The sequence below is a fragment of the Elgaria multicarinata genome, chromosome 8 (genome assembly GCF_023053635.1).
Source record: "Elgaria multicarinata webbii isolate HBS135686 ecotype San Diego chromosome 8, rElgMul1.1.pri, whole genome shotgun sequence".
Taxonomy (NCBI): domain Eukaryota; kingdom Metazoa; phylum Chordata; class Lepidosauria; order Squamata; family Anguidae; genus Elgaria; species Elgaria multicarinata.
The window spans coordinates 4,960,943-4,973,109 of record NC_086178.1 but is presented as its reverse complement, the minus strand read 5'-3'; the positions used below and the strand labels follow the sequence as shown (position 1 = coordinate 4,973,109).

The 12,167-nt window shown below is 46.7% G+C and overlaps 1 protein-coding gene across 4 annotated transcripts in view; it reads left to right on the top strand.

Annotated features, from left to right (window-relative positions):
* RUBCN (rubicon autophagy regulator) overlaps positions 1-12,167 on the top strand; it is an 84,907-nt gene that overhangs the window by 36,886 nt on the left and 35,854 nt on the right. For all 4 annotated transcript variants that reach the window (XM_063131767.1, XM_063131765.1, XM_063131766.1 and 1 more), the window contains exons 6-7: positions 883-1,039; positions 3,544-4,116. In XM_063131767.1, coding sequence (XP_062987837.1) covers positions 883-1,039; positions 3,544-4,116 — 730 coding nt within the window. The remainder of the gene's footprint in view (positions 1-882; positions 1,040-3,543; positions 4,117-12,167) is intronic.

The following is a 12,167-nucleotide window of genomic DNA, read 5'->3' as shown; positions in this document are numbered from 1 at the left end:
GGCGGCACATCTTAATCAACCACATGTTTATTTTTTTAATGGTTTTTAATGCTTTATGTGTGTACTGTGTTTTAAAATTTAAAATTTTGTATACTTGTTTTTACCTCAATTTTAGAATTTCTGTAAACCGCTCAGAGAGCCCTGGCTATGGGAGCGGTATATAAGTGTAATAAATAAATAAATAAATACCTGCCTTTCCCTGTGATGTGGAGGTGCAGGCGGTACCTGGGCCTTTTCCCAAGTGCATTCAGTTCACATGGGGCTGCTGTGTTAGTGAAGTACAATAGGTGTGCCAGTGCCCCTAGAACATGTACCGGGATGCTCCTTGACAGCCAAGGTATACGTGGTGGATGGTCTGGAGTTCGCAGCCAGACACATGACAGTGAAAACTGTTCCCTGCATGTAGACTAACGCAGAAGGTTCGCTTGGGTAGATTATGCGTTCTACCGTACTAAATGAATAATTGGGTTGGGGGGGCTCATTCTAACATTCATAAAATCGAAAATGTTTCACCAATCTGGCTGAAATTTACTTGTGCCAGAAAGAAATGTTGGTTTTACATACCCTGAAAATTTCATGAAGGTTGGTGAAAGATTGAAGGAAGGAGGGCAGTTTAAAGCAAGCAAGAAAATAAATGTCTCTGAATCAAAATTGTTCTGATAATTTAGGGTGGCGATATATGCGCTCACGATTTCTGAAATAATTAATCCAGCAATGGTGTCTTCTTCTTCCTTCATTGTAGTTGGTGGAATGCTTTTCCTTTTTTAAAAATTCCCTTCGGTTGATTTTTAAGGATTATATATTCCTTCAAAGTTCCGTGTCTGGTGCTGTCGCTCTGCTTCCCCCTACGTTGCCAGCTCATTCATTTGGTCCTCTTTCCAGTTTGCCAGAAAAATCGAGGCCTCCTCTGTGCCTGTGACAAAGAGCCAAAGCCTCACTGCACTTCCTGGATCTATATGCACTCCTCCTGTTGAATGCACGGCCCAGCGGTATTTTGGTTCCTTCTCAGGTCTTCATTCAGCCTCTGCCAGCATTCAAGGTAAGAGAGATGGGCCTTGAGCTTCTAGACTTACAGCAAACTTTCCAACAAATACTTAAAAGGTTGTCACACAGAGGAGGGTCAGGATCTCTTCTCGATCATCCCAGAGTGCAGGACACGGAATAACGGGTTCAAGTTACAGGAAGGCAGATTCCGGCTGGACATCAGGAAAAACTTCCAGACTGTTAGAGCAGTATGACAATGGAACTAGTTACCTAGGGAGGTTGTGGGCTCTCCCACACTAGAGGTCTTCAAGAAGCAGCTGGACAACCATCTGTCAGGTATGCTTTAGGGTGGATTCCTGCAATGAGCTGGGGGTTGGACTCGATGGCCTTAGAGGCCCCTTCCAACTCTACTATTCTATGATTCTGTGATTCTATGACAATGGAACCAGTTACCTAGGGAGGTTGTGGGCTCTCCCACACTGGAGGCCTTCAAGAGGCAGCTGGACAGCCATCTGTCAGGGATGCTTTAAGGTGGATTCCTGCAATGAGCAGGGGGTTGGACTCGATGGCCTTAGAGGCACCTTCCAACTCTACTATTCTATGATTCTATGACAATGGAATCAGTTACCTAGGGAGGTTGTGGGCTCTCCCACACTGGAGGCCTTCAAGAGGCAGCTGGACAGCCATCTGTCAGGGATGCTTTAAGGTGGATTCCTGCAATGAGCAGGGGGACTCGATGCCCTTCCAACTCTACTATTCTATGATTCAAACCAGGCTGCTGCTATTGAGTTGCTGTCTTGTAGAGCCCGTGATTCCATTTAAGGCTGTGGTGTGTTTAATTTGATCTCCCTGTACAACATTTTAGTGTCAGTGAACCTCTGAAACGTTAGTGTCTTGCTATCCTAGCATATTTTTCTCCAAACCTTGGTCAAGAAGAGAAATGGCAGCTCCTGACTGCTTTGCTAATGAGAGAGGAAGAGAGTACTTGGTGTCATTAGTATGTTTTGGGTTTATAATCATTGAATTGCGTGGGCTTGAAATGTTTTTTTTTGTTTGAATACCACTGGGAGCACAGGGAAAGGTTAATTGCTTTACATAATTTTAACAACATTTTATATAGATTTCACAGTTCTTTGAAGGGGGTGGGGTATTGCCAAAAACACAGTAAATTTTATTATTTAATTTTAAAAAACTGTCAAGGTGTCTTCTACCCTCCCATTACCACTATTGTTGAAATTTGATAAGAAGATACTAATTACGAACTTAATAAAACTAGTAAAACAACAGAACTCAGCATAGAACAATGAAACAACGAGCCATGACATCTTAAAAGCAGTAAAATCAATCTCGTTCACTTAAAGCTGAGTGAATAAAATTATTCTCAGTCTGGTGCCTACAATATATCAGTGTTGACATCTCTAGAGGCGGTATTTCAGAATCAGGGCATCAGCACCGAAAAGGGCCCCTTTATTGCCCAATGCTTGCCTAGCTTCTGGAGGAAGATATCTGAAGAAGAACAGGCAGGTTTATTTGGGAACAGGCAGTCCATTAGATTCCCAAGTCTCTGTAATTAAAAGAGCTGAAAAGTCAACATCAGCCCTTTGAATTATACCCAGAAATGCCCAGGAAGCCAGCAGAGACGCTCTTAACACTGGTGAAATGTATTCCGTGTAGGTAGTTCTATCTAGTGAATAATCTAGCTGCTTTAGTTTGCACTTATTGAAATTTCCAAGCAGTCTTAGAATCATAGAATACTAGAGTTGGAAGGGGCCTCTAAGGCCATCGAGTCCAACCCCCTGCTGAATGCAGGAATCCACCTCCAAGCATCTCTGACAAATGGTTGTCCAGCTGCCTCTTGAAGGCCTCGAGTGTGGGAGAGCCCACAACCTCCCTAGGTAACTGATTCCATTGTTGTACTGCTCTAACAGTCAGGAAGTTTTTCCTGATGTCCAGCCGGAATCTGGCTTCCTTTAACTTGAGCCCGTTATTCCGTGTCCTGTACTCTGGGAGGATCGAGAAGAGATCCTGACCCTCCTCTGTGTGACAACCTTTCAAGTATTTCATAGAATCATAGAATAGGAGAGTTGGAAGGGGCTTCTAAGGCCATCAAGTCCAGCCCCCTGCTCAGTGCAGGAATCCACCATAAAGCATTCCTGACAAGTGGTCTTCAAAGGCAGCCCCCACATATAATGGATTGCAATTGTATTTTAATCTGATTGTTACCAGGGCATGGATAATAGTAGCCAGGCTACTTCTGTCCGGGAGACATTGCAGCTGGTTCACAAGCCTTAACATCTCTGATGCAAAGTGCCTTCCGTGAGCTTACCTGGGCACGTAAAGTCGAAGCTGCAAACAGCACCACCAAGCTGCAGACCTGCTCTTTAAGGGTGGGGTGAGGGTATAACCTGATTCCATCTCGGAGGTATCCTGAGGTTTGCAGCATACCACTGGTTTCTGCTCCTGAATTTACAGTAATTAAGATGTGCTCTTGTAGGTCATGTTATCTCTTAAGATTATAAGGGATTTTTCTTCTTTTTTCCTGTTCCTGCCTCTTTCCAGACAGGAGACTATCCAGCCCTTTGGTTTGCAGTAGCACCAGCCAGCCTCAGGAAAACACCCTGTGTGCCTCATCCCACTGGCATCCGGAGGGCAGGTCCCCCCAACGCCTGACTGTCCCTCTTCCCCACCTCACCCTCTCTGGCCCAAAGGACGCCTCTTCCCCAGCGGGCGAGACGAGCGCTGGCACCTCCGCCGACCCAAACGATGAGCCCTGGGCCGGCAGCCAGGACGACATGGACGGGCCGGAGTATCTGGCAATTGGGAATCTGGGCCGGCCAAGCCGAGCTTGCAGCAGCCCCAATGAATCCAGCGTGGCCACCACCAACAGCGTCAGGAGCAGCACCTCCAATCTCTTCTCCTCCAGCAGCTCTCAGAAGCGGGAGTCCATTTCCTCCTTGGGGGAGCAGGGGGCAAGCGGTGGCAGCAGCGGCGGCGGCAGCAGCCGGGGGATGAGCCTTTTGCGCCGGTCCAGCTTCTCCGAGGGGCAAACCTCCACTTCCCACAGGATGCCCAAGCGGAGCCACACACGCTCCCATTCAGACACCAACGTGGCCACCTCTGGGAAAGCTCACGGTAAGACGGGCAAAGGGGAGGGTGGTTGGAGAACCTTTATCTGTTACTATTATTATTAATAGGGATAATTACCTTTATCTGTTACTATTATTATTAATAGGGATAATTACTACTGTTATTATCCCTATTAAATGAAATTTAATAGGGATAAATGCCAAGTTCTTCATCTAGGAAATAGAAACCAAAGGCACAGTTACAAGATGGGGGATACTTGGCTCAGCAACACTACAAACAAGAAGGATCTTGGAATTGTTGTAGATCGCAAGCTGACGACAGTGCGATATGGCTGCAAGAAAGGCAAATGCTATTTTGGGCTGCATTAATAGAAGTATAGCTTCCAAATCACGTGAGGTACTGGTTCCTCTCTATTCGGCCCTGGTTAGGCCTCATCTAGAGTATTGCGTCCAGTTCTGGGCTCCACAATTCAAGGAGGATGCAGACAAGCTGGAGCGTGTTCAGAGGAGGGCAACCAGGATGATCAGGGCTCTGGAAACAAAGCCCTATGAAGAGAGACTGAAAGAACTGGGCATGTTTAGCCTGGAGAAGAGAAGATTGAGGGGAGACATGATAGCAGTCTTCAAATACTTAAAAGGTTGTCACACAGAGGAGGGCCAGGATCTCTTCTCGATCATCCCAGAGTGCAGGACACAGACTAATGGGCTCAAGTTACAGGAAGCCAGATTCCAGCTGAACATCAGGAAAAACTTCCTGACTGTTAGAGCAGTACAACAATGGAATCAGTTACCTAGGGAGGTTGTGGGCTCACCCACACTCGAGGCCTTCAAGAGGCAGCTGGACAGCCCTCTGTCAGGGATGCTTTAGGGTGGATTCCTGCATTGATCAGGGGGTTGGACTCGATGGCCTTGTAGGCCCCTTCCAACTTTGCTATTCTATGATTCTATGACTGATCGCAGCTGCCACTATTAAAACTGCTTGGAGCTCCAGTAACGGATCAGGCGCTGTAGGAATTGGGTGCAAGTGGTCATTATGGAGAGTGGAAATGGAGCAGCACCCCCCTTCCCGTGAAGTTCCCCCTCCCCGCTTGTTCTAGCTCAAGGAGATTCCCCGATCTGCATGTTTACAACCTGCCCAGTTGTGGCTGCTGATGGATTAAAGGCTGCCTCCTGAATAACAACAACAACAACAACAATAATAATAGTATTTATTTATTTATTTATTTATTACATTTATATACCGCCCCATAGCCGAAGCTCTCTGGGCGGTTTACAAAAGTTAAAAACAGTTAGCATTAAAAAAGTATACAAAATTTAAAAAACCATCAGAAACATAAAGACAACAGTATAAAACCAGTAGTATTCATTTAAAAATAACAGTTCTGGGGGTCCGTTAGAAAACAAACTTAGCGTTGTTAAATGCTGTTAAATGCCTGGGAGAAGAGAAAAGTCTTGACCTGGCGCCTAATAATAATAACAACAACAACAACAACAATTATTTATTATTTATTTTGGCACCGACGAGGCTGGCCTGGTGCCAACATTGTTATCTTTTCGGCGCCAGGTCAAGACTTTTCTCTTCTCCCAGGCATTTAACATCCTTTAACAACATAATGCCGAGTTTGCTTGTTTTTAACGGACCCCAGAACTGTTGTTTTTAAATGGATGTTGTTGTTTTTATGCTTTTGGTGGTTTAAAATCATGTGTGCTTTTTAATGTTCACTGTTTTTAACTTTTGTAAACCGCCCAGAGAGCTTTGGCTGTGGGGCGGTATATAAATGTAATAAATAAATAAATAAATTTATTTCTTACCCGCTTCTCCATTTGGATCGAGGCAGGGAACAACAGTGAGTATAAAATACATAAAACTGAATTAAAAACATAATATACATTATTAAAATCCTAAAAAAATCCTAAAATACCACTGGATAGGCCTTTAGATTTTTTAAAAAGGCTTTGTTAAAAAAAACAGTTTTGAGAGGAACGAAGTAGTTTAACAAAACGTTTTCGCTTATCAGAACCACCCATTGCGTTTTGCTCCCCCCCTTTTAACCAATTGGGTTCCCCTCTCCCTTGTTTCGTGATATACTGTATAGATCAGTGGTTCCCAAAGTGGGCGGTATTGCCCCCTTGGGGGTGGTGGGATTGCATAGGGGGGCGTTAAGAGGCAAGGAAGCAGCAGGGGGGCGCTCAAGGTGGTCTTTTCCGAGAAGCGCCTCTCCAGAAGGTCTTAAAACCCAGGGATACTTTTATGGGAGAAGGTAGTTTGGTCCTAAGCCATATAGAGGAAGAATCCACACATGTATTAATACTATTTAAGAAGAGTCCTTTTAACGGTGAATTGAAATATTTCAAAAGCACCAAAACACTAATGAAAAGACATACCCTGCTTGGTGTGCCCTGCCACGCCGGCTGCAAAACGGAGGCGTTCGCTCTCTTTTCCCTCCCTCCCTCGGCAAGCCTGCGGCGGGTACTTTGGAATCAATATTCCATTAATTGTTACTGTTTTGAATTTTATTGTTATTATCTTCCTTAGTGGGTCGTTGAAAACCACTATTCTGAATACTGATTTTTATAGGGTAGGGTAGGGGGCGCTGGGCATGAGTTTGTGGAACCAAGGGGGCGGTGACCTGAAAAAGTTTGGGAACCACCGGTATAGATAGTCCATAGGGAGCAGAGTGGTAGAAAGAGGCCAGGACTGTTAGCTGAGCTTGGGCAGGGAATACGGATGGTGAGAAAAACGACAAGAGCTGGGAAAAGGATGCAGAGTCTCCAAACCAATTGGTTAGTATTCACAATCAATGCGGGATTAAAGATTAATCCATGCCCCATACCTGCGAATGTCAATCACCTCTCTTACCTCCTGGAGCACGTGACCCGCCCCTCCTTAGCTCCCTTCACTGGCTTCTCATCTCTTTCCATTTCCGGCAGCAACAATCACAACAAAACCGTCCTCTCCCTGGTGCTGCCTTTAAAGCCCCCCCATGGCTGGCTCCACACAGGGCTGGGCAGAGAGGGGGGGCCCCCAGGGGGGCTACTTGGCACGGGCCTACGGTTTTGAGGGGCCTACGACTCCGAGTCCCCCTGCCATTGACAAGGCAAAGTTGCTTGATTTTTCTGTTGTTGATGATGAATCTGCCCAAAGAAAAGCATGTAAAGCATTTCTGAATGTGAAGAAGTGACGTCTTAAAGGCATCTTGAGTAAAAGTGCTTGCCATTATCTTTTTATAAATCGTTCTAGTTCATATGTATTTAGGACTGATTAAAAAAATACTTAATGAGCTGTTTGAAATGGGCCCTACATTTCCCATCTGGCCTGGGCCTATTACTGCCTCCACACTGTTTCCCCCCCAACCTTGCTTTGCTCTACACACCTGTGAGTTTGGCTCTTCCAACCACAACTGCTTGAAGGTTTCTTGCTCCTCTCTAATACAGCTTTGCCTGTTTCCCCTTTTGGCTGCCCAGAAGCATGGGGCTCCCTCTCTGGGCATGTAGACGATGCCACCTCTCTCGCTCCTTTCAAATCCTCGCCTTTATCTATGTTGTGTTTATTTATTTTTTATTTTTGCATTTATATCCCGCCTGTCTTCCTCCAAGGAACCCAAGGCGGCGTACATAATCCTCCTCCTCCTCCTCTCTGTTTTTATCCTTACAACAACAACCCTGTGAGGTGGGTTGGGCTGAGACTTTGTGACTGGCCCGAAGTCACCCAGTAGGTTTCCATGGCCGAGTGGGGACTAGAACCCGGATCTCCAGACTCCCAGTCTGACACTTTAGCATCCTTCCCCAACCAAGGTGTAGTGATGGCCACCAATCTGGACGGCCTTAAAAGAGGGTTAGATAAATTCTTGGAAGTGAAGGCTATCCACAGCTACTAGCCCTGATGCCTCTCTGTTACCTCCAGTATCAGAGGCAGTATGTCTCTGTACACCAGTTGCTGGAGAACATGGGCAGGAGGGTGCTGTCACACTTATTATTATTATTATTATTATTATTATATTTATATTTATTTGTATCCCGCCTTTTGCCCAATGCTGGGCCTCAAGGCGGCCTTACAAAGTTTAAAATATACATGGGGGGGGGGGGAGGGGAACAAAACCATAAACAATTAAAAAATACACAACAAAATTATAAGACATTAACATAGACGTAGGGCCGGATTATTCTCCAAAGGCCTGCTTGAACATAAAAGTTTTAGCCTGCTTCCGAAAGCCCATCAAGGAGGGAGCCAGCCTAGCTTCCCCGGGAAGAGAGTTCCAGAGCACCGGAGCAGCCACCGAGAAGGCCCTCTCCCATGTTCCCACCAAGCACGCCTGTGAAGATGGTGGGACTGAAAGAAGGCCTTCTCCAGAAGATCTCAAAGCACGGGCAGGCTCATGAGAGACAATACAGTCTTTCGGATAACCTGGACCCGAGCCATATAGGTCATAACCAGCACTTGTTTCCTGCTTGTGGGTTTCCCACTGGGGCAGCTGGTTGGCCCGGACTAGAAGGACCCTTGGTCTTCTTATGTTCTTAACCTGGAGCCCTCCAGAGGTGTTGGACTATATTATTATTATTATTATTATTATTATTATTATTATTATTATTATTATATTTATTTGTATCCCGCCTTTTGCCCAATACTGGGCCTCAATACTACAGCTCCAAGCATCCCCTAGCTTGCAGCCCTTGGCCTAATTTCTCCCAGCACCTCTGGAGAGCGCCAGGTTTGGGGGAGGCAGCTTTAATCCTTGGCCCCCAACTGTAATGTGAACCGCCCAGAGAGCTTCGGCTATTGGGCGGTATAGAAATGTAATAAATAAATAAATAAAACCAAGCCTGAGTATATCTAATTGCACTGGCTCATGTTTCTCTTTGCCACTCTTACCTCACCTTCTCCTCAAATGTTTAGATTGCAGTCTCCTTGGAGACAGAGTGGGTCTCTTTTTAGTTGGGATACCCTGCCATGTGCCATGAACCCCAATGGTCCCTACTTAGAGACCCCCCCCCCCCAGACTCCTGTGAGTGGTCCTTCCTGGTGCTCCTAACCTCTCTCCAGTCGTCCGTTGTGCTATGTAGACCACAGTCCTTCCCCACCGTCCCGCTGAGCTACTAGAATGTTGTGTTTACCCACATAAGTTCTCCTTGAAAGAGTGAGTGTCACGTTGAGAAGGTTTGTGAAGGTTCCCAGCGCAAGGAGCGAGGGAAATCCGCCGATGATTCAAATGACAATTGTGGGCCCCTGCTCTGTGCTGTGCTTAGAATAGGAGTTAACCCAGCTCCGATGATTTCTTTTCTCCATTGACTTTGCACCCAAATTGCTAAAGCAGGAGAGGGGGAGATTTTTCTCTGCCAAGAGCCACATTCCCCAAGGGTTGATCTGCCAGGGAGCACATGCCACTGGTGGGAGGGGCCAAAGACAGCAGCAGCAGGCGGGGCCAGAGCCAGAGATGAGCATTGCCGTCCCCTTTTCCCTCCCTCCCTCCCCTCTCTTTGTGCTACTCCCTCTTCTCTCTCTGCCCCCCTTCTCCCCACCCAGCAAGCTGCCAGTGGGTAGAGAAATCACATGCCGGAGGTCTGATCCGATTGCTAGTAGAGGGCTTTTGAAATTAGGCCAAGGGCTGCATGCTGCCTTAGGGCCGCAGGTTGCCCACCCCTGCTCTAAAGCACTCAAAATCCTGTAAGGGTGGGCCCGCTGTGTCACGTACCTGCTGTCTGCAGCAGCTGCAGGGTCACAAATCCTGGGCACCGTGCTCCTTTATGATATTCCATGTAAGCAAATGAGCGAGCTTCTTATTATTTATTTATTTATTTATTTATATAGCACCATCAATGTACATGGTGCTGTACAGAGTAAAACAGTAAATAGCAAGACCCTGCCGCATAGGCTTACATTCTAATAAAATCATAATAAAACAATAAGGAGGGGAAGAGATTGCACCAAACAAGCACAGGGTAGGGTAAAACTAGCAGTATAAAGTCAGAATAAAATCAAGTTTTAAAAGCTTGTGCAGGATTGCCAGGAAACAGGTGGAACAGGCAGAGAAAGCGGATTGGGGCGGGGGCAGCGCAGAGACCTAGCTGAAGGGCTCAGCAAGCCTGGTTTGGCTTTTGGCTGCTGTTTGAAGGAAGCTGCTCTAAAAGTTTGGGAATCTGCACCCTGAAATATTTTTCATGATATGAGCAGCGGCCGGGCTTTTCTGGGGTCTTATGAGAGTGAGCAGATGCATTGCCCCAAAGCTGGGCAGATAGGATCCTGCTTTGGTAAGTAACTACCTTCTCTGATAACTTTCTCTTAACACGCCTTTCTTTTCTGCTTTGCTGCCTGTCCTTAGGAGGGCACAGAGACATCAGCATTATAATAGAAGATCCTGTAGCAGGTTTGGGAACCCACCCACCCCCATCACTGGTGTCTACTGCACTGACTTCAAGACCTTCGTTAAAACTCTGGTGTCAACCTCAGAAAGGCCTGTGACAAATGGCACCTTGAGGATACTCACTCGACCCAGTGCTTGTAGCCAGGCTGCCTTCCTCAAGGGTAGCAAGCCCACGGGAGGTCTCCTTGTCTAGGTTGAGGAGCAACAGGCGTGAGATTCCAGCCTGGTGGTTTTAGGTCCGTGTGCAGGACGTGGAATAGAGGCTTGCCTTATTTGGTGGGTGTGGAGCTACCATTTATAAGGATTCCTCTGGCATGAGCAAGAGAGGAAAAGGATGGATGGAGCAAGGGAGGAGGAGGAGAATGAAAGGAGTTTGTGTCCTGCAGAGATGGAAGTCATTTGTGAAACAAGAAACTACCACCACTCAGCATTCGGGCATGGTGAATGCTCTGATGTATGTCCCTACGGTTGCAGCATTCTCAAGATTGACTGCAGGCCCAAAGTGGATCCGCCATGTCAAAACAGCTGTGTCAGGGCTGCTTCAAACGCTGTTGCCTTTTTCCTGGACAAAGAGGACCTCCCTGTAGACGACCATGTCCAACGGCCGTGTCCCAAACAGACACTGCTTGTGCTTTGCAAGTTTGCACAGCAAAATAGATGCCTGTGTAGATGTCATGTGCGGGTGGCACACTGTTTACTATCCAGCAGTGCCTTCCGCGTTGGATAAATATAGTGATCCTGAATCAGGCCTGCGTTTCTAAGCTAGTGGAGTTGACACCAGGGTGTCCCGTCCCCCCCCCCCCGCCTTGTTCTCCCCTCTCCCTTTGCCATTGCATGTTCTAGGTGTATATTCTCTCATACGTTGGTTTGCCTCCATCGCCTTCATTTCCTTGTATGCCACCTTCTCTTCATGCCAGGAGCAGCTGGGATAAATCACTCAAGCCAGCTGCTCTCTTGTCGGGTCTCTGTCACTCTTGGAACCTGGGTTGTGGCGGAGGCCAAATCCATCCACAGGCCCAAGCCTTTCCCTTAGTGTAGCTATACTTTGTCAGCCAACCTCGTGGGCTTAGAAGAAGCCGAAGAACATCCACTGCGGCCAAAACCTTGGCCCTGAGCTCTAAAAGTGACTTGGTAGGATTTTTTTTTTAATTTTACGTTATTTTCATTTTTATACTGCCCGATAGGCGAGGCTCTCTGGGGCAGTGCACAATTAAAACCATAAAAATACAGTAAGTATACAATAAATTTAAAAAGGTAAAAGTGCAATATAAAATCCGATAACTTACATTCCAGGGTAAGCCTCTGTGAAGAGGTACATTGTTAGGAGGCGTTTCAAAGCTGTTACGTTTTCCGCCTCCCCAACCGCACCGGGGAGGGTTTTCCAGAGGGTGGGTGCCGCTACCGAGAAGGCCCTGGCTGTTGAGGTTCTTTGTGGCAACATTCCATGAATTTCAGGAGTGGGTCAACACCAGAGTATTATAATGGTGGCACATTCTAAAGGGCCAGGCTGCCTATGGGTTGGGTCTCATCACTACGCTGATGGTACCCAGCTCTGTCTCTCCTTGCCAATGGTTGCCAAAGAGACTGTGGAAGTCCTGAACCGTCATTTCGGTGCAGGATCGATTGGATGTGAACTAACAAGTTGAAGCTCAATCCAGACAAGACAGTAGACGAGTCAGTCCGGGTTGCAGGGTACAGCCTGTCCTGGATGGATTGCACTTCCTCTGAAGGATTAGGT